We start from the raw sequence: 20,005 nt of genomic DNA, 5'->3' as shown, positions 1-20,005 counted from the left end.
CTAGATTCTAGGTGTATGTTTCGGTTTTTTTGTAGCAAGTGCTGATGTTGCTTTTTGTGACACATAACAATCGCTTATTAATTAGAATGAATGGATTATAGATTAAATTAGCCTAATGGAATATAGATTAGCTAAAATAAGCGGGGTGTCTGTTGGGCCCCGACCTGTTACAAATACGAAAAAGTTGGGCCTCGGAGTCGAAAAGGTTGGGAACACCTGCCCTAAAACACAAAGCTAAACAATCTTTGTTTTCAGATCATTTGACAGTTGTTTTGAGGCCCCCATGATGCCACTCTTCAGAGGAGATTCAAAGAGAAGCACAACTTGCAATTGGCTACCTTAAATACTTTTTCTAATGATTGGATGCACCTTTCTATGGAATTGAAGGCTTAACAAGCTAATCAGACTAATTATGTGTTGCAATTATTCAGTATTGAGTAGATACAGGTATTCAAATCAGCAAAATGATTAGGGTGCCTAAATAGTTGCACAGCCTATTTTTCACATTTGATTTAATTTCACACAACTAAACATTGCTACACTAAATATCTTTGTCTGGAAAACACCCCAGTCCTCAGTGTTAACTAGAAAATGAATAATATACCACTGTGATCTTTTTTTGGTGAAGACAGAGTAAATTATCATGCAGCCTCAGAGGGGTGCCAAAACTTTTTCATATGACAGTATGTAAAAGCAGATGGCGTGCATATTAATATTTCGAGAACCAACGTGGTAAGTGGAACGAAGTGGGAGTGGCCGATAGTCTGGCCGATATATGTCTCGAAAACCGTTCGTTTGGGGAAGCGTTTTTTTAACAAACTGGCTGATAACCATCATAACTTCAGAATGTTGGAATTCGTTGGAAATGGCTCTACATTGGTCAGACATTCTCCAACTTTACCCGATCCGACTGAACATGTTGAACTCTTCCGACAGTACCCGACAAACGCCAACATTCTCCAACTAACACCAACTGCCGGCGCACACTGACCCGACTGTTGGTGTTTGTTGGCGTTTGTTGGAGAATGTTGGCGTTTGTCGGGGCAGTGTGCAAGCTGATTTAAAGCCACGGCAGGTGCGCAGCACAGCACAGACAGGGCTTTGATGACATGCACATGATTTGATCCATGGCTTGTTGAATGGCTGGTTGCCCTTCATTGTTTGTACTTAAACAAACAGTACCGTGCAAATGTTTTAGGCACTTGTGAAAAATGCTGTAATGTGAGTATGCTTTCAAAAATCACCACATGCTGGGCCCTAGTTTAACAGCGGCAACGGCAGCACCTGTTGCACAAAATTGGACATGCTGCAGAGCGAGCGGTAAAGGTGTGGGGTCAGAGGCGCTAAGTGGGCAGAGCCAGACTAAAGTTAATAAGTAAAAGGGTTTCCTTAAAGCCGACCAATAGCATTGTCCAGCAGTCCATTGAAAGTGAATGCGTCAGATGAGATTACTTGAAAGAAGATGGCAATATCATTCTAGACAGTAATGGCCAGGAGGGCTTTTACAAGGAATAAGCCATAGTGCTTTTTCTGTTATTTAAAATAAATTAAATTCCTTGACACCTCGACAATTGTAGCTTGTCACATGTTAAATGTTTCAGACATTCTGGCACTTGCCACAGTACGACTTGGGGGGGGCGAGGTCAGCTCTATTTTCTATGGAAAGTTTTTGTATGGATACCCGGGCTTTCTTAGTAGACCGCTTTCACTCCTTTCCCCAATAGCATAGCTTATGTATGGTGTGGTGATGTGAACGAATGCTATTAAGATTTTACTGCAACAGCACATTAAGTTTGTCTCAGATAACTATGGCACTGCAAAAAAATAGATCTTATGTGGAACATGCACTGGTAATGGCATTTCTTCTTCTGCCTTTGTCTAATTGGACTTTAGTGTGTGAATAGAAATAACAAGAAATGTAACTATTGTGTATTTACATCAAGGATGACATACGTTTACTGTTGACAGATTCTTTAATTGAATTCGGACAAATTAGACTACCTCTTCCCAGACCCTTGAGTCTTTCAAGGGGATTAACCTCTTCAAAACAACAAAGTGACAGATTGGCACTATTGCTACGGATCCGTGTCGATAGTTCATTAATAGTCCACGCTCCCTTACGAGTCATGCCTGAGTGGGTATAGTGAATAGCATTGTTGCCTAACAAACAGTCGACCCGGGTTTGTCACGCCACTTTGGATATACTCAAGTTTTACTTTTAACAATACCTTATCCCTTCATGTTGTCACAAAGCTACTGACTAAACATACAGCCCTCCCTAACTATGCCACGTCATGGAGGAGCGCTGCCAGGTGGCCATTAGGCCCTGTGAGGTGTGTGCCCCAGAGGGAGTGCTAGCGACTCGAGGTGCCTGTGCCAAGCAGTGCCCCATTGCCCCCACGCTGCACTAGGACTCACACAGCGGGGTGGCAACTGATCTTTTGGCCCTCTTCACTGACAAACACTATGTTCCTGAACGCTACGGAATAGGAATAAACCTGGCAAATGTAGATACACATGTAAAAACCACTCCGGATAACTATTGGTACAGAATCTAATTCTGTAGTAATAATGCACTAACTATAATTCCAGTGCCGTAAATGTAATTGGTGCCTAAAAATACAGTTTTTAATGTAGTTGGCAGGTAGGTTGTTTTAAGCATTTTGGAAAACTTTACACAGTTTTTCTGTGTCTTGATTCTTTCTTTCTCTTCACGTAATCCCACGTTACGCTGGTTTCTGCCAGTTCTGAGCTGATGGCCTTCCATTTTTCAGTCTGGATCACTGGAATACTTATATTTTCTATTGACACACTAATACGGATAAAAATGACAAATATTTTTCTCAAAAACAACTAAAGTGTCTAAAACTTTTTCACAGTATTGTGTATACATTCATGGCAGCAGATGGCCTTTGCACTTTGAACTTACAGTATTTTCACGGCGGCTTTCTTTCGACAGTTGATCAAATGGAACATTATGAGCTGCTGCATGTGCGTTAGGCGGCCAAGCGGCTCTGAGAGACGGAACTGTGTTCGGAAGGATGGTCTGTCCATACGGGCGGCCAATGAGGAGGGTAGCGCTGGAAGGTCAAGGGAAAAGGGGGCTGCTGGGAGAGCGTGCTGTGTCAAACAGCCAGAGGCTGAAGATGAATACCTCTCTCTGGCTCATGAATATCGGAGTCTGGAGTCTGCACATCTCACCCCTGCAGAAAAGCTTCTTGGTTAGGGCTGAGAATCCGTCAGATTGATTGATATGCCGAAGTGTTTGGAGCTTAGGTTTCCACTTCTCAAGAGGAATAAAAGGGTGGGGTGGGGGTAGGGGGGTGCTCGGTATGAGATGGAGAGTTAAAAATGAAAATGCGTGTTCCTACAAGCCTCGACTTGAGAAATGTGCCCAGGAGTTTCTGAGAAGAGAACGAGCGGCAAAGAAGAAGAAGAAGCGAAAACGAAAAGACGAGGCAAGGCGAACTTTCTTGGGAGTATTTGTTTTATGCTGCTTATTCTGCAGGCTCTTGTGCCTCGCAGCTCCTCTTTGCTTTTTCAAAGGGGGTTGGGGTGTATCTGACGGCAGAGCAGCAAGCTGAGCCGAGAGCGAGAGCCGGAACGCCAGGAGACCCCGTGCCGAGGAGCATCCTCAGATTTGCCCTCTCCTCTTGTTGTTCATCGGCGCTTTCATGTTTAGAGCACACTTGGCAAAGTAAGCTCCACCAAGGACATAATTGTCTCAGTAAAAGCAAGGCTAACGGGTAATGTGGCTGCGAGATGCCTGCACAGGAACGGGGGCAAATTGTGGGCAGCATAACCACTGGGGGTCCAACTGTTTTTCATGGCCGTTTCCATGCGAAAAAACTCTCCACGACCTGACATGACTTTGGAGGATTGCAAATTACACCTGATTAAATCGTGTGAACCTGACAGAGCAAGTTAAATGACTTTCGCGGGTGCGTCTTCTGAGTAAACATGGCAACCATGGGCTTTGTTTGAGAACCAGTCACCTGCTCTCAGTTTCTGATAGCCTGAACCCCAGAGACACCGCACACTTTTGCCCTACATCCCAACAGGTGCGGTGAATCATCCCACAAATATCCATCATTCCTATCCCCATTCTTTATCTTTCGGGTCCGTTTCCCTATCTGTCTTGTCTATCTATCTATCTATCATCTCTCCTTCTCTACAGTTTCTGCTCTTCCTCTCCATGTCATATGTCTGTCTCTTTCTGCCGCTGCCCTCTCTCTCTCTCCATGTCTCTGTGTGTGTATCGTCTCTCCATCTCTCCCCACTGTGTCTGTTTAATTAGTCACCAGTGTCTGAGGCTGTGCCGCTGCGACAGCAGCTTCGCTCCCCCAGCGCCGCACAGTTGCCAAAAATGCACACACACACAAACACACACACTTATACATACAGTACTCATACACACACACAGATACACACACTTATACATACTCATATACACACATACACACACACACACACATACTTATACATACTCATATACACACACATACACTTATACGGTCTCCTTCATTCCCACAGTCATTAATACATGAACACATTTAAACCTGTGGCATACAGGCATCAACAAGTACTACAAACACGCACACAAATGCACGTACATGCATAACAACTAGTGCTGTCAATCAATTTAAAAAAGTTAACTAATTAATTGCGCAATTTGCTATGACTAATCGTGATTAATCGCTTTTTTTCTTCTTAATTCTTTTTTCTTCAGTCTTCTGGACTGAAACTTGAAATAATGGATATTTAAATGTGAAGTCACAGAATTAATGTAGAATCAACACAAATGGAGTATGTTTAAATACTGTTGTTTAATAGCATCTTTATAACTTTGAACACAGATTCCTCTCCTGTGAACTATCATCAAGGTCATCGAAATTACCCGTCAGCTTGAAAGGCATAGTTGTTATACTGTATGTCTAGCACCTAAAGTGTGAAGGGACTTTTATTGTGAAACGGGGTATGAGATGATGCGGAGAAGTACAGATGAAGTGAGATGGACTTTTGGGGGCAAGAGATACTTTGGAGAAAGCTAGTGACTAGAGTAGGGTCATTAGAGTTAGAACGTGGTGTGCAGCCGTTGGGTTAGTTGCAAGTTGAAGTGCTCAATAAATGTGCAAGCTTGTGAATTCAGCTAAGCTCTGTGTCAGGTGAACGTTGGATGCTCCACGATATTTTACATATTACATATTCACTAACAGACACCCTAACAAAGCCCCGGCAGCTGCGTTATTTTATGTGTTATGTTCATTTTGAAGGCCCTAATAAAAACACTACACATACATAAATGAGGAGGTGGTTATACACGCATGTTCACATACATACACATACACATACACACAATCCTACACTATCCTTCACTCACACACAGTCATTCATGCAAGGACACAATGATTAGATTAGAGTAAATTCAACTTTATTGTCATTGTGCAGACACAGTTGCACGTGCACCTTTACACCTGTAGCATAAACACAAACATCAACATGTTTCTAGAAACACTTAAACACATGCACAAAAGAACATGCGCCTGCACACACACACACACACACTAACACACACGCACAACCACATATGTACATACTCTGTCTAGCGGGTGTTCCGTGCTGGTTTGATTGGGGGGGTGTTAAGGCGGGGTGCGGGGGGATGGGGGGGGGGGCTTCAGTGGATGAGGGAGTTGTTTACTGCCTCTCAGCATTGCAGTGTTTGTGGTTTTTAAAGTTTGGGTAGTGCAGTACTTTTTATTGAACCCCCCCAACCCCTCCCCGCCCCTCCTCTCCTCTCTGCTCTCAGCGTCTCCTTCAAAAGAGGGCTGGGTGTTTCAGATCATGGTCTCCGCAACTACCCTGATGAACTGATTTGTTTGTGTGTTTTTCTTTTTCTTCTTTTTCTCTTCGCATTTTTTCCCCCTTCCCCCATGGATGCTCTTGAGGTACTTATGCAGGCCTTGTGTACAGGGTTTCGTGTGTTTGAACACTGAATAGCTTTCGAGAAGAAAGTGAGAGGACAGGCTGTTGTGTGGCAGCAGCTACAACTCTAATCTGCCCTCTAATACTCCTACGCACACACACACACACACACACACACACATACACGCACACATACACGCACGTGCGCATACATATTCTGATGCACACATCCACACTTATATACACATACGCACGTACACACACTCACTCAAACTTGTGTACATGCGGACTTGCGCACCAACACATAACCCTTGCGCACTCATATGCTCATCCTCACAAACACACACTTGCACACACAGACATACATAACCATCCACACTCACATGCAAGCACACACTCACACGCAAGCACACACTCACACGCAAGCACACACTCACATGCAAGCACACGATCACATGCACACCCCAAGCCGAAGTGAAAATGAAATGCCGTCTGTTGTCGCAAAAAGTACGGGCCGCATCGCGCATTAAGCTCCGGTGGGGGGGATGGGCGGGCGGGCGGGGGGTGGTGGGTTGAGGCGCTACACTGTGAGCCGCTGCTGTGGCGTGAAGGTGTTTGAATGGCTGCGCTCCCCGAGCCAGCCAGCCAGCCATCCGCCTGTCTTTGGTGTACTGCCTCGTGTTGCCTCGCCTATTGTCTCAGCACTGTCGGGAGCCAGGGCCCCACGCCGGGAAGACTAAACAAGGATGCCAAAAGATCAAATGAAAAATATATTAGTTTGTATCAAAGGCTTAACGTAGGGGGATTTTGGCTGCAAGGGGATTCACCACTGAACGAATGAACAACCAACCACCCACTCCAACACACATGCACACATACACATGCACACACACGCACACACACACACACACACACACACACACACACACACACACACACACGCATTCCTGTTCCAGGGATACCTGTGATACTGACTTGATGCCAAATTGGCCAAATCCCACAATCCCAGCGCTCTGTATGTGTGTTTTTGTACATGTTTCCATGTATACATGTGCTGTAGGCTGGCAGACTTCTGTTGCTTGTGTTTTTTGTTTTATGTTTTTTGCGTGGCTGAAGTGCGTGCTTTTGAATGTTTTATCGCCAAATAACAAAGAGTCTTCAGGCTGATTTAAAAACATTTTAAAAAAATTCCAACCAAAAGGAAAGTTGCAAAAAACAAGGGGAAAAAAAGACAACCTGTTTGTGTGTGTGTGTGTGTGTGTGTGTGTGTGTGTGTAGACACCTGTGCCGCAGCAGAGTGTGGCTGCAATAATGGCTTCATTTTCCGGGGCCTTACCTGTCCCTTGCTCCCTCCCTTCTCTCCCTCACCCTTCAGTGGCACACATACACACACACACACACACACACACACTACTCGCTCGCGCAGGACAGAAAACTAGCCCAAACCCTGAGCGCGTCAGCAGGGGGGCGCTGTGTGTGCCTGAGACGTGTCAAGCAGTCGCTCCCAGCAGTGGCCTGATCTCGTCAGCTCCCCACGGCGGGCCCCAGAATCCTCTGCCAGCCTCCAGTCTGAGTCACCTGCCGCAGGCACACCCCGCACTCACTCGCCCCATGCACACACACACACGCACACGCACACGCACACACACATGCCATTCCCCTTGCCAACAGCACCCCCCAGAGGCGAAAGTAGGGAATGCCCACGCTGAAACCACTTCAAGTTCCTTATCTCTGAAGAAAACCAATGGCCTTATTAATTAGCCAGTGTTTTTTTTGTTTTTTTTCCTATCAAACACGGGGTCCACGGGCGACTTGATGTTTCGTTGATTGATTTACTGGGGTTGACTTGTGTGGGTGTTGCTTGCGAGGACCCTTTTGTATAAGCACGACTGCTCCCTGGAAGGAGCCTTGTGATCAGTACTGTTTTATTGTTCAGTCCAGAGAGGTGGTCACACATTAGCACTGTATCTCAGAGTACAGAGGCAACAGTGTCTCTAGGAAAAGACAATAGAGATGCTCTGGAACATCTCCAAGCTCCTTAGCGAGGCAGAAGTTGAGAGTCCTTTTGTTTGTAGTGGACAGCTCACGGAGTCGACATGGTGTTTTAGAAGTGGCCATTACTCTCTCGTGAACATTCTAATTGGTGTTTTTATCCTTTTAAAGGATGTTATGATTCTGTCATGGCTCGTTAAAAGGGGTTTTCACCCTCAATGCCTGAATTCAGTTTCACCTGGATGTGTTCCTTGCTCTATTATTGTGAACTTGCAAAATCTTGTAATGTGTACGTCTTGTCCAGGTAAAGTTTGAGTAAATATATCTTCTGCATTTACGTTCTTCATAATATTAATATCTTTTTCTCTCTCTCTTTCTCAGGTTTACCTTCCCTGCAGAACGGCTATTGTTATGGGCAAGGTGGATATTGATTAGTTGTAATGATTACTGAAGCACAATCATCGCTTTGGATGGAGGGATGAAATGGGTGCTAAGCACGCTTCGAAACTCGGGAGGGTGAATCACAAATGACAAGAGCTTTCTTATACCCTTACTCTCTATTCCAAAACACACAAGGCTACATTTCCATGGTCTAATGTTATACAGCCCAGGGCGGCACACAACCAAATCCATAAAGAACCAGATCCATAAAGAACCAGATCCATAAAGAACCAGAACCGGACCCAGACACTTTTGATTTTGATAACTGAGAGTCCCGATGGGTGCATTCTCCCTCTCAATGTTCCCTTTATGCACATCAGATTAGTAATGAAGAGAACGTCGAGATGGCATACTTTATGGGTTTCAGTGGAAATAAAACACTCACATCGTTACGACTTGGTAGGTAGTAGCGTAATAGTGCTATAGTAACTAAGTAGAGCACAGAGGTTTTCTTAAACAATTGGAAAAGGGGAAAAAAGGTTTCAGGTACAGCGCCCCCATATATTGCAACCATGTTAGCTAACCTGAGCAAATAATTGCTTTTACTGGCTAGGTGTTCCCATGCTCTGCCATGCAGGTATTTATGGATCAGAGGGTGATGGCACATGCATGCAGACACGGCTGGCTGGCCCTCTTCCTCTGGGGGGAGGGAGGGGATGGTCTGTTATTTCCCATGGGCCATATTTTGTTCTTGTTTTTCTGCTATCCATTCTTTTTTCCTGGATGGCGACCCTCTCCCCTGCCCGTATAACGAGAGCTACTGCTGAGTCTGCGCACTGGTGGAGTAGGTCATTTCTCATGGCTTGCTATAAAGGCCAGCCCCCTGTGTATCGCCAAGAAGACATAGCGAAGTCGTGAGGCACAGTCATGACATTTCTGTAGCGACAAACGCACAGCACATACCAGGGAGTCAACGAGGTGGCCTGCCCCCTCTTTCTACTGAGAGGAGACAGGCCACATCCAAGACTGTGTGCCGTGACCTAGACCCCAGACTGAGTAGGACACAGACCAAGGCTTTGAGAAGACACAGACCAAAAATTACACTTACATGGGTACATCCTCATGAGACCAAGGCCTCACATTGACGTCTTCACATCTTTTAGACTGAATCTGTTAGTGTCTTAATTAAACCTTAATTACACCATGGAAATGTAGTCAATAACATTGTGCTTGCCTATGTTATCAATAACCGTCCTGTAAAAAATGAATCACATTGTACTAAGTAAGAACGGACCTCACCTGACAGAATCTCCATCCATTAGTAATTCCCAGTTTATTTTTGCACATCTTCCTCCCTCAGTTGGACTGTGTTTGCTACTGATGACATTATGTACCACTATACTACTATGGTTCACTGTGTGTATTTTGACGTACAGCCTTTCAATGCAGCTTTTACTAAGGTCAGTATTTGATCCAGTGCCAGGGTACTGTATGTGTGTATTTTTTTCTTTCTGAAGACCTTTAAAAATGCATTTCAATGGGATTTTGCAACTTTACATTCTTATGTGCAATTCATTGTAAACAATGCCCTTTGAAAATGTGTGTGAATTGTAATTGTTGTTTGTATTCATAGAATGTCAAGGACATTGCATAAATTATGAAGAAAATTGATTCAATCTGCCTTAATCTTAGACTAAATAGGCTTGACACGATCATGTTAGCAGTGCTGGAATCCTCTGAGAAAAAGAGAAGAGAAAAACAGCTGGGATAAAAAAGTAAGAAAGCTGAAAATTTAAACAATATCATTTAATTGATTTATACCTCAACTGGCAGATTAAACTAATTACCTTTTTCTTGTTTTTATATGTCCATTTCCAGGCAGCCTGCGATGACTAATTTGTTGATATAAAATGTACTGCTCTGTTTAAAATGCGTTAATTATATATATTGCGCATCTCTGTTGCACAACAAAATCCATAAGTCGCTTTGAAACAGTATGTTTATATGAGCAGACACCTTGCAAGAGGCAGTGGCGAGGTGTATTACTTTAGTCAAGACGAGACAACTTCACGATCAATCATGTGTACGTCTGTAGCGCCGCGCCTAATGGAGATATGAACACAAAGCTAAAAGGATCTGATAGCTCGACCGGTTTCGTGCCAGCATCTGTAACACCGAAACCCTTCTGCCCTTCATCACGCTCCCATCACATTATGCATTAATCTGTCTCTGCGTACATAATCCCAGCCTCCCTCTCGCCCTCCATCCCTCCTGCCCTCCCCAGCAGCTGATCCGGAGAGCCTCGCAGGAGAAGCTGGATTAACTGCGTAAATAAGTACATTAAAATCATTATCCAGAAGCCCGAGCGCGACTTTCCCCAGGTGTCTGACTCCACCACCCCACCCCCCACCCCCCTCTCCCGCTCCCTCCCTCTCTCTCTCTCTCTCTCTCTCTCTCTCTCTCTCTCTCTGGTGCGCTGAGGAGGTGAGCTCCCCTCTCCCTCTGTTGTGGTTTGGGGGGAAGCAGAGGCCCTGATAGGCTTTTCGCTATTGTATCACTGTTAAGCTTGTTAGCCATCTAGATCCTCATTTTCGTGATGCGGAGGGTTGATGAAGAAGCAGAGGAGTGAGCAGCTTTTCAGATCGAGCTGCTGTACCTTGCACACGTCCAATCTGTGGTTTATTTTTGTGTTTGTCTTTGTGTGTTGCGCTGGGGGAGGGAGGGAGGAGGGGGGGTTGAAGTATCATGGTGTAGTTTGGTGGTTTTTATCCCAGTAATGAGTATCTGTTGTAACTTTGCATCGTGACCACAACATCCCAGAGGTCAAGCCTCAGAGTCTCACCAAAATAACTGTGTTTTTTATTCTTGTCAGGTGATGTTTCTGGCTATAGAGCCACAAGCTGTATGTAAACACAAACATGCGTATTTAATGAATGATAGAAATAAATTTAACTAAATGAAATTGTCTTGACTACTTATTTTACCCTCCCTGTAATGCACTCATATATTACACCTCTCTTGTCTTGTGTAAGACCAGAGGTAGGCCATCTGCAAGAGAAACCATTCATTCTCACAGAATGTAAAAGCTCAAACTCAACAGAGAACTCTGGTAATAGATTCCTGTCACTCATTGTATTGTGCATCAATTAGCAGACTTTAAATCTGTGTGATGGAACTGTAGTCCCCTGCTTGTCTCCCAGACCAAAAAAAAAGTAATGCACTGGGCTTTTTCCATTTCGCTACATCGCTCATTTTTTTCTTTCATCACACTCCAGCGTGGCAGGTTTTGAGCTGTGAACCATATGGCATGTTTTGATCTATTTTTCTCCGCAGAGGCTGAGAGACGAGAAATCACACGATTCGTATTCCAGGAGAGTCCTGCCGATGTTTTACCCCGAGTATGAGGAGCACTCCATTGTCTTTCACATAACGCAACCAAAAAAAAGCTGCGGCGATGGCAGGCTGCAGTGCCTTTTCCACAGCATCCAAAAGCCTGTGAAGGACCCACTCTACATAAATACATATACACTATGGGAGCAAAGGATGGGTTTGAGCGTTTTTTAGGAGGGGGGGTTGGGTGGTGTGCGACACAGGGACAGGTGATTGAAGAGGGGGTTGTTTAATAAATAAAAAAATCACACGCCTCTACCCGGTGACATTTTCATGAGGGCATTCCATATTAAAAGTGTGAGAACTTCCAACTTGGTTGAACAAAAAAAAGAGAGGGAAAGAAAAGTCAATGTGATTACGACGACTTCCGTGGTCAATTCTCCCTCGCAGGGCTCGCTCGCCCGCTCGCTGCCTCATTAAAAAGCACACACACACACACACACACACACACACACACACACACACACACACACAGGGGAAGGCAAAATCAGATCCTTAATTGAAGCCTCGACTCTGACCTCTGCAAAGTCTCCACTCCAGGTATGTGTGTGTGTGTGTCTGCGCTTGAGTTGTGTGTGTTATCTGTGTGGGAGTGTGGGCCGAAGAGAGAAGAGAGACCCCCCCCTCCCTCCAACTTCAGTGGAAGAAAAAGGTGGCTTTGAGGTCTTTAGGGGAGGCATATATTTATGGGTTCCTTCTCTACCTAAAGGGCTGTAGGATTGGTAAAACGAGAGATTTAATTCAAAGGCTGCTGAATGGATTTTTTTTAGCCCCATCCATGAGCTTCCCCTGGGATAAAGAAACTATTGATGTATGCGCCGTGATTCCACCGTTTGCCTCGTTTAGTAGCCCTGATGTGAGAGTGATGTAAATGGGTTGAAACTGAACCGCTTCTGCTGCTCTCCTTCCTACACAAAAAAACAGGCCCACAGAGTTAGGAACCACAGCCGATGAGCAGCTCCAGTGATCTACTTTTAAACTCAGGCACCACATGGTTACAACATGCTGTCTGCGTGTTGCAGAGTAAAACTAATATCCTCACTAGTGAGACAAGTTTGAAAGCCAGAGGATAAAGCTTACATTATATAGCAGTAGCTCTGCACCACCTCCATGTAACATGCAGTACAGTCAATTAGCTGCTGTCCATGTCTGTGCCGTGTTGGTTTTCAACAGCAGGTTGGTAGTCACAGAGGTGCATTTTAATCATAGTGCTGATGTGACTTGGATCGCTTCTGATTCACACCTAAGGTTGCCATGGAAAATTGTGTCAACTCCAATATCTGCCTGGGTCTAAAGCTTTTACAGGGTCGCGATATAGGCCTAACCTTGTTGATATAACCCAGACCTGGTGGAGTCATCAATCTGCCTGAGTCCTTCAGAGTCCGTCTCTCCCCTTAAACACTTACAGGTAAGGTCGTCAAAAAGTTGGTGAAAGCTTGTCGATATTGGAGTTCAACAGCCAGTAAAATGACACCCCTCCTTTCAGTACTACTGAAACGTGTTGATTGGCTGGAGTAATACATGGCAGACACGTTTGATTTCAACTGTGCACAAACTGTGCACACCTGCATACAAAGGCTTCCTTTTACGGAAATGTTTCAGTGTGGGAAGAATAAGAGAAGCCATAAAACTGGCATCTCAATGCAAGGTAAGTTCTCATCTAAACCTTTTCATCACTGAATGTTGGCAGGTCCTTCAAGACAGCTAAAGAATGAACACAGGTATAAATCCACGGCATGATTTAAAACAACTTAATTGGAACTGCTGACGCCCTTGATGAAGGAACATAAAGGTCAAATGTATCATGATTGCCCTTTGCATTTCCTCATGCATAACCTAATTTGGAGTGACAGTTATTCATCCCTTAGTTGCAGCATCATGGATATATAGTATTATCTGAGCGGTCAAGTGTGCTACCTTTGAACAAACAATCTTGAGTGCAGTTTTCCAATCCAGTCATCTGATGCACTCTTTCACATATGAGGCTGCTCAGGGGGGATCCTTGCAATGGTGTCTTTACATCAAGAGAATCTGATCTGTTTTCCCAAGAGTGGATTGATTTGGGAATTTGGCATCTTTAATCTAAAGGAAATACTGGTGCATGGTTATGGTTGCTGAAAACACAAACCTATTTTAAAGATAAGATAAGTCTTTCTAGCCTGGATACCAGACCGAACTTAGCCCCGCCCACTATTTTTTTGGTTGGGAAGTTCGGTCAGGCATTACTCCATTGAGGAGAAATTATCTGCGGCTCGATATCGGCCGTACCAGTCAAATTGTTAAGGCGGGCTTTATACGATGATGGACAGATGATTAACAGTAACGTAACCAACCACGTCACCAACACACGAGTTGAATTCGTTTTCAACAAACATGGCTGCCGCTGGAGAGCTGATATGTATAGATTCGAGTCCATTTAGACATTGACAATGCATTCATTTTGAAAGAGGAACAGAGAAACGCGATTAAGGCATTTGTCAATCGAAAAGATGTTTTTGCCTTCCTTCCTACGGGATCCGGTAAAAGTGTAATGTATCAGCTGCCCCTGGTCACACACTACGTTGTTCTGATTGGTTGTAGGTAACCAATTGAGCGAAGAGGCATTTTTTCTCCTGGTTCGGTTGAAACACGCCCCATAATCACAGCCCAATGGAGCGATATCAGACTCATATTCTGACTAGAATTATGAGTATGACATCGTCAGGCTAAAGTCTTTCCTCTCTAACCTACAAAGTTAAGTTGAGCACTTTGCTTTCTAGGATATATAGTTATGTGCTATGGGGACTTTAACCATGCGTTTGAGGTTGGATTTTCTTGGTATTTGTTTTTAGAAGAAGGAAAACCACTAAACTCAAGTTTATGAGTACAATAAAATAAAACAAAACAAAAGGTAACACTGCCCTCTAGTGAAAGTGATTGTACATTTCACAGTGGGTTGTGCTGTTTTTCATTGTAGGCCTAAAGTGTATGTGTTTCTGAAGATGCTGTTATGTATATTTTCCTTGTGTGCTGACGTTGCTCTCCAGAGCAAGGGTTAGGCAGATAATTGGTGTGTGTGCGTGTGTGTGTTTTCACACTTACACTGGTGATGAGTGTTGATGCTACTGTTGATGTTACATCTTATCTTGATTCTCATATTCTCCTGTCCCCATATTGCTTCCCTGGGACTTCATCTTTGTCATTTACTTCTGATATATCACATATCCTCTCAATTGTATTGTATCATTGAGAGACATTTTAATTATGTACTTGTGACTGTTTCTAGGACAGAGGCCTTGACACTCAACGAGCTCTGATAACTCTATTTCTGACTACTCCACAGGCTCTGGGCATCCGACTTTGGGTGGAATCTGCAACAAATCGTGGGAACTTTCTGGGTCTTGATATTGCCAGCTTCCGTGTCTGCTCTTGGCCAGCTTTCTGTGCCAGCTGGGTGTCTACTGAGTATCAGCTGGCAAGGCATATGTGTTAATGGCTTGGATCTTATTCTTGCCATGTAGCTGACTCGTCAGGATTTGCCTCGCTCTCTGGGGGTATTTGAATAGCCTATTGCTGTCCGTCTCGCCTCTTCCTCCTGGCTCCCATGTGATTAGAATCCTTATAGCTGTCTTGTAGGTCTGTTATGTGTCCCTCTGGTAATAGAGGGCCCTGGCTCTCTTTCCTCTGTTCAGTAGTAACTACCGTCACTTTCTCCAGTCCAACTTCGTGATTATTTGCAGATGTTTGATGTCATCCATGGAGAGGAGGCCTCTGTGGAACATCAGCAGGTATAGTGCACCTCGGTATGTGCCAAATTAGATGAGGATTAATGGAGTGACTTGATTTAACGACCAGTGTGGTCCACATACAGTACCTGTGGTGATCCTGAAGGCTCTCGTTTTATTTTGATTTTGTTTTGTTTCATGCAAAGCTTTGAAAGATGAATGCGTGCTTTATTGTCGTCCGTTCCGGGAGTGCAAAGACTGGTTCCTCTGGACTTCTGCTGGTGCTTTACCAGTATACCGATGCACATGTTCATTCAGTCTGAGGACCATGACGACTGCCAGAGGGGTTCATGATGTGGAAAGACAGGATGTTTGGCACTGACAGTGCTGAGTATTGAAAGTAATTAAATTAAATTCAATTTTATTTATACAGTATAGCGCCATAACAATACAATTGTCTCAAGGCACTTTACAGAGCCCAGAGCCTGAACCCCCTTAGTGCAAGCACAATGGCAACAGAGGCAAGAAAGAAAGAAAGTAGACTATTGTCAGGAGCCTGATGGAATTATCTGGTTTGTCGCTCAACAACGCTCACATGTTGTTATGCTGGTATGCTGGTAGATTCTGTAGACAAGAATATAAATCTTATCTCTACCCGGGTGGCCCCGAGCAGATGGGCCTCACCCCTTATGAGCTGGGTTCTGCTCAAAGTTCGTTTTCCTACTAAAAGGGAGTTTTTTCTTGTCATTTTTTTCTTCTTTCTTGTTCTTTTTCCATTTCCTGAGTGCTTGCTCTAGGGGGGTTCACCTCTGGGCTCTGTAAAGCGCCTTAAGACAAATTAAATTGTTACTGGCGTTATATATAAATGAATATAATTGAATTGAATATCAGGATGTAAGGATAAATAAGAAATAACATCCCACAGGATCTCAGTTAGGCTACTTGCTTCCAGGTAACATTTGTGAAAACTGAGCTAAAGCCACGACTGATCATGTTTGTTGTGTAGCTTTTTAAAAGGATCGCAGACTACAATGCAGAAAAGACGGGGTTTTCAATAAAAATCAAGTTAATTTAAACCTTAAATGTATAGACATCCGACAACCAACCAGCTTCTACTATTGCCCAAATACACACACACACCCACACAATGTCAACTGCCAAGCCCGCTCAGAAGCCCTTACTAGCGATCTTCCGTCTTTACTGTGCCATTTGCCAACACCTCTGATAGCCAACACCTCTGACACACCCAACAAATACCTCAAAGCCTGTTGCGCACAGTTTAACACAGATAAATGCGGCTGATCCACACTCTATAAGGCGGGAGCTGTTGTTGCTGCTGCTGCTGCTGTTGTTGGCACTGAACTGGACTGCCTCACTACAGTGGCGGAGAGAAGGACCCTGAGTAGGTTGCTGACCATCTTGGACAATGACCACCACCTACTACACAGTACTCTCAACAGACAGAGGAGCACATTCAGTGGCAGACTCCTGTCACTGTCATGCTCATCGGACAGGCTGAGGAAGTCCTTTGTCCCCAGGGCCATTCAGCTTTTTAACGCCACGCAGAAGGGGAGGGGGAGGGAGATGGACTTCTCTGCATGAGTCTACCTCAGTCTGCCCTCCCCTGCTCATCTCATCTCAGCCCCATGCACAGACTTTACCACTTACATATTCTGCACTATCACTTTGCTCTTTGCACTTTCCAAACACACACACACAAGCACAAGATCACTATCTTGCACTACCCATCCTCACAAGCACAAGAACATTATATTTTTTTGCACTATCCACCCCAGCAGCACAAGATCACTTTCCTCCTGGACACCGACACTGTCAAAATCATTGCACTCTGTTCAATAGGGTCAGACCCTTTCCTGTATCTGGAAACACTCTGTGTGAATATGTTCTCCCTATGTGTATGTATATGTGATTTATGTATGTATGTCGGTGAGGTGTATAAGTGTATATGTGTATAAGCTACTGGATGACCTAAATTTCCCTCGGAATTAATAAAGTATCCATTTATCTATCTATCTATATGTTGGGGCGGCAGTGGTACAGGAGGTAAAGAAGTCGTTTAGTAATCAGAAGGTTGCTAGTTCGATTCCCTGTCGAAGTGTCCTTGAGCAAGGCACTGAACCCCTAATTGCTCCTGATGTGCAGTGTGCCATCAGTGTAAATGTAAAATGTGTATACATTGTAAGTCGCACATATGTAAGTCGCTTTGATTAAAAGCGTCTGCTAAATGACTAAATGTAAAATGTAAAATCTATCTATAACAGAATAGGAACAGATAGGGAATGAAACAGGAAATGTGAGATTCCGGGAATGATGTCGTTAGTGGACAATAACAATCACAGCCAAGGGGGTATCCGTAGCTATCCAAGATTAGGACGGACCGTCAGGAATTTCAGCAGGCGCACGTCGAGCTCTCCGGGGCTCTCGGAGGGCTCTGAGAGGGCGTTCCAACTACGGGAAGGCGTTCCCATGTGTCCGTTTTCGTGAAAACGGAGAAACATATTAGACCCTTTAGTAGGAAACATGTAGCAAAATGAGGCACACCGTTTTGAGATTGAACAGGGCTTGAGTCTCTCCTCGCTCGAGACTTTGGGAAAAAGTGGTCAAAAATGTCAACAGCAGCTGCATCTGGGTGAACAGATGTCTAGTTCAGAGTAGCTTTCCCAATGACAACAGTAAAAACTGTAACTTTATAAAATAGACTACATGCAGTGTCAGTGTTATTGGCACTAAAGTAACACAATACAGCATATACAGTATATTGTGCTTTTGGCAACACAAAACTGATCTTTTTCTGTAATGCCCCCATGGTTGACCAAGTGTTGCTAAAGTGTCTTCCAGAGTGTCAAAAACGAACCCAATTGGCTGCCCGTCAAAATAAAAACAAATAATTGAGTGCCTTCTGGGGTACCCTTCATGCAATAAATGATGACGATTTGCCCTCTAGAGCAATACAAAACAATAACATGTCTTACAGAGAAACGTTCTGGGTCCAAACTTTTATTAAGGACAATTAATAATTGAAACTAGTCCAGTATTGAGATAGAACGCTATAACTGGCAACCGCAAATTGGCTATACATTGTAATCCCATGGGGCAAGTGTCTGCGTCAAAGTAAACCGCTTGTTTTTGCCACTGATAGGCTCATAATGTTATTATAAGTGTCTGGCAACATGTAAAGGATCCCTACAGAGATAGCCCCGTGTCTGTTTATCTCAATAACTGTAAAGAAACTGTAGAAAAATACTGTATCTCTAGTACAAATTTCAGTTTCTGTACAAATGAGTACAACAATGAGTAGGCTAATGAGTGCCCTTCTAGTGGAGATGATGCAGTGCCCTGTAAGGTGGCCTTATAATGATAATTCCCTAATAATGACATTCCCTGTGAGTGCCCTTCCAATGGAAAAGGGTGCCGTTATGAAGTGCCCTCTATGCATCCCCTTCATAATGGTGCCCCGAAGGGTGCCCTTTCCAGTGTTGAAAATGGGATGCAGTGCTGTAAAGAGTGTGCGGTGCAGTGCTGTAAAGGGTGTCCCATGATGCAGTGCTGTAAAGAGTGTGCGGTGCAGTGCTGTAAAGGGTGTCCCATGATGCAGTGCTGTAAAGGGTGTCCCATGATGCAGTGCTGTAAAGAGTGTGCGGTGCAGTGCTGTAAAGGGTGTCCCATGATGCAGTGCTGTAAAGGGTGTCCCATGATGCAGTGCTGTAAAGAGTGTGCGGTGCAGTGCTGTAAAGAGTGTGCGGTGCAGTGCTGTAAAGGGTGTCCCATGATGCAGTGCTGTAAAGAGTGTGCGGTGCAGTGCTGTAAAGGGTGTCCCATGATGCAGTGCTGTAAAGGGTGTCCCATGATGCAGTGCTGTAAAGAGTGTGCGGTGCAGTGCTGTAAAGAGTGTGCGGTGCAGTGCTGTAAAGGGTGTCCCATGATGCAGTGCTGTAAAGGGTGTCCCATGATGCAGTGCTGTAAAGGGTGTCCCATGATGCAGTGCTGTAAAGGGTGTCCCATGATGCAGTGCTGTAAAAGGTGTCCCATGATGCAGTGCTGTAAAGAGTGTGCGGTGCAGTGCTGTAAAAGGTGTCCCAACATGCGTTAGAATGTGGGGATGTTTCCATATGGAAGCCCCTCCAGAGGAGAACATGTGACATGGTGCCATATAGGTGCTCTTACAAGAGGATAAACTTGGGGTTCCATACAGCTGCCTTTCTGATGAAAAAAACTCGTGATGTGCCCTCTTACATACCCTTCAAAGTGAGAAAACAGATGACTGCCCTTACAATGGGAAAAAAGGGAGTATATCACAGTCTCACTCACAACATGCTCTCTAAGGCAGGCTTTCCCAAAGTGGGTGCCGCTTCCCATTATTAACTAGTTTATGGGTGACCTATGGCGATATCTACAGTGCCCTCCAGAATTATTGGCCCCCTTTGACAAAAATGAGCAAAACGAGATGCAAAAAAATGTCATTTTTGTTTATCCTCATGATCTTTCTTTCAAAATATTCACAAAAATCTAACCTTTTATTGAAGTAACATAATGGAAAGAAAAAATAAATTCTTCTCATGAAACAAATATTTTTCTCAAAAATATGTCTGCCACAA

General features: G+C 44.2%; 1 protein-coding gene across 1 annotated transcript in view; it reads left to right on the top strand.

Annotated features, from left to right (window-relative positions):
• gbe1b (glucan (1,4-alpha-), branching enzyme 1b) overlaps positions 1-11,257 on the top strand; it is a 106,955-nt gene extending 95,698 nt beyond the window's left edge. Inside the window, exon 16 of the mRNA XM_031573017.2 lies at positions 8,296-11,257. Coding sequence (XP_031428877.1) covers positions 8,296-8,349 — 54 coding nt within the window. The 3' untranslated portion in view covers positions 8,350-11,257. The remainder of the gene's footprint in view (positions 1-8,295) is intronic.
• The last annotated feature ends 8,748 nt before the right edge of the window (positions 11,258-20,005 follow it).

Source organism: Clupea harengus, chromosome 9 (assembly GCF_900700415.2).
Source record: "Clupea harengus chromosome 9, Ch_v2.0.2, whole genome shotgun sequence".
NCBI classification, from domain to species: Eukaryota; Metazoa; Chordata; class Actinopteri; order Clupeiformes; family Clupeidae; genus Clupea; species Clupea harengus.
The sequence above is the reverse complement of the archived record's forward strand: the minus strand, read 5'-3'. Positions and strand labels throughout refer to the sequence as shown.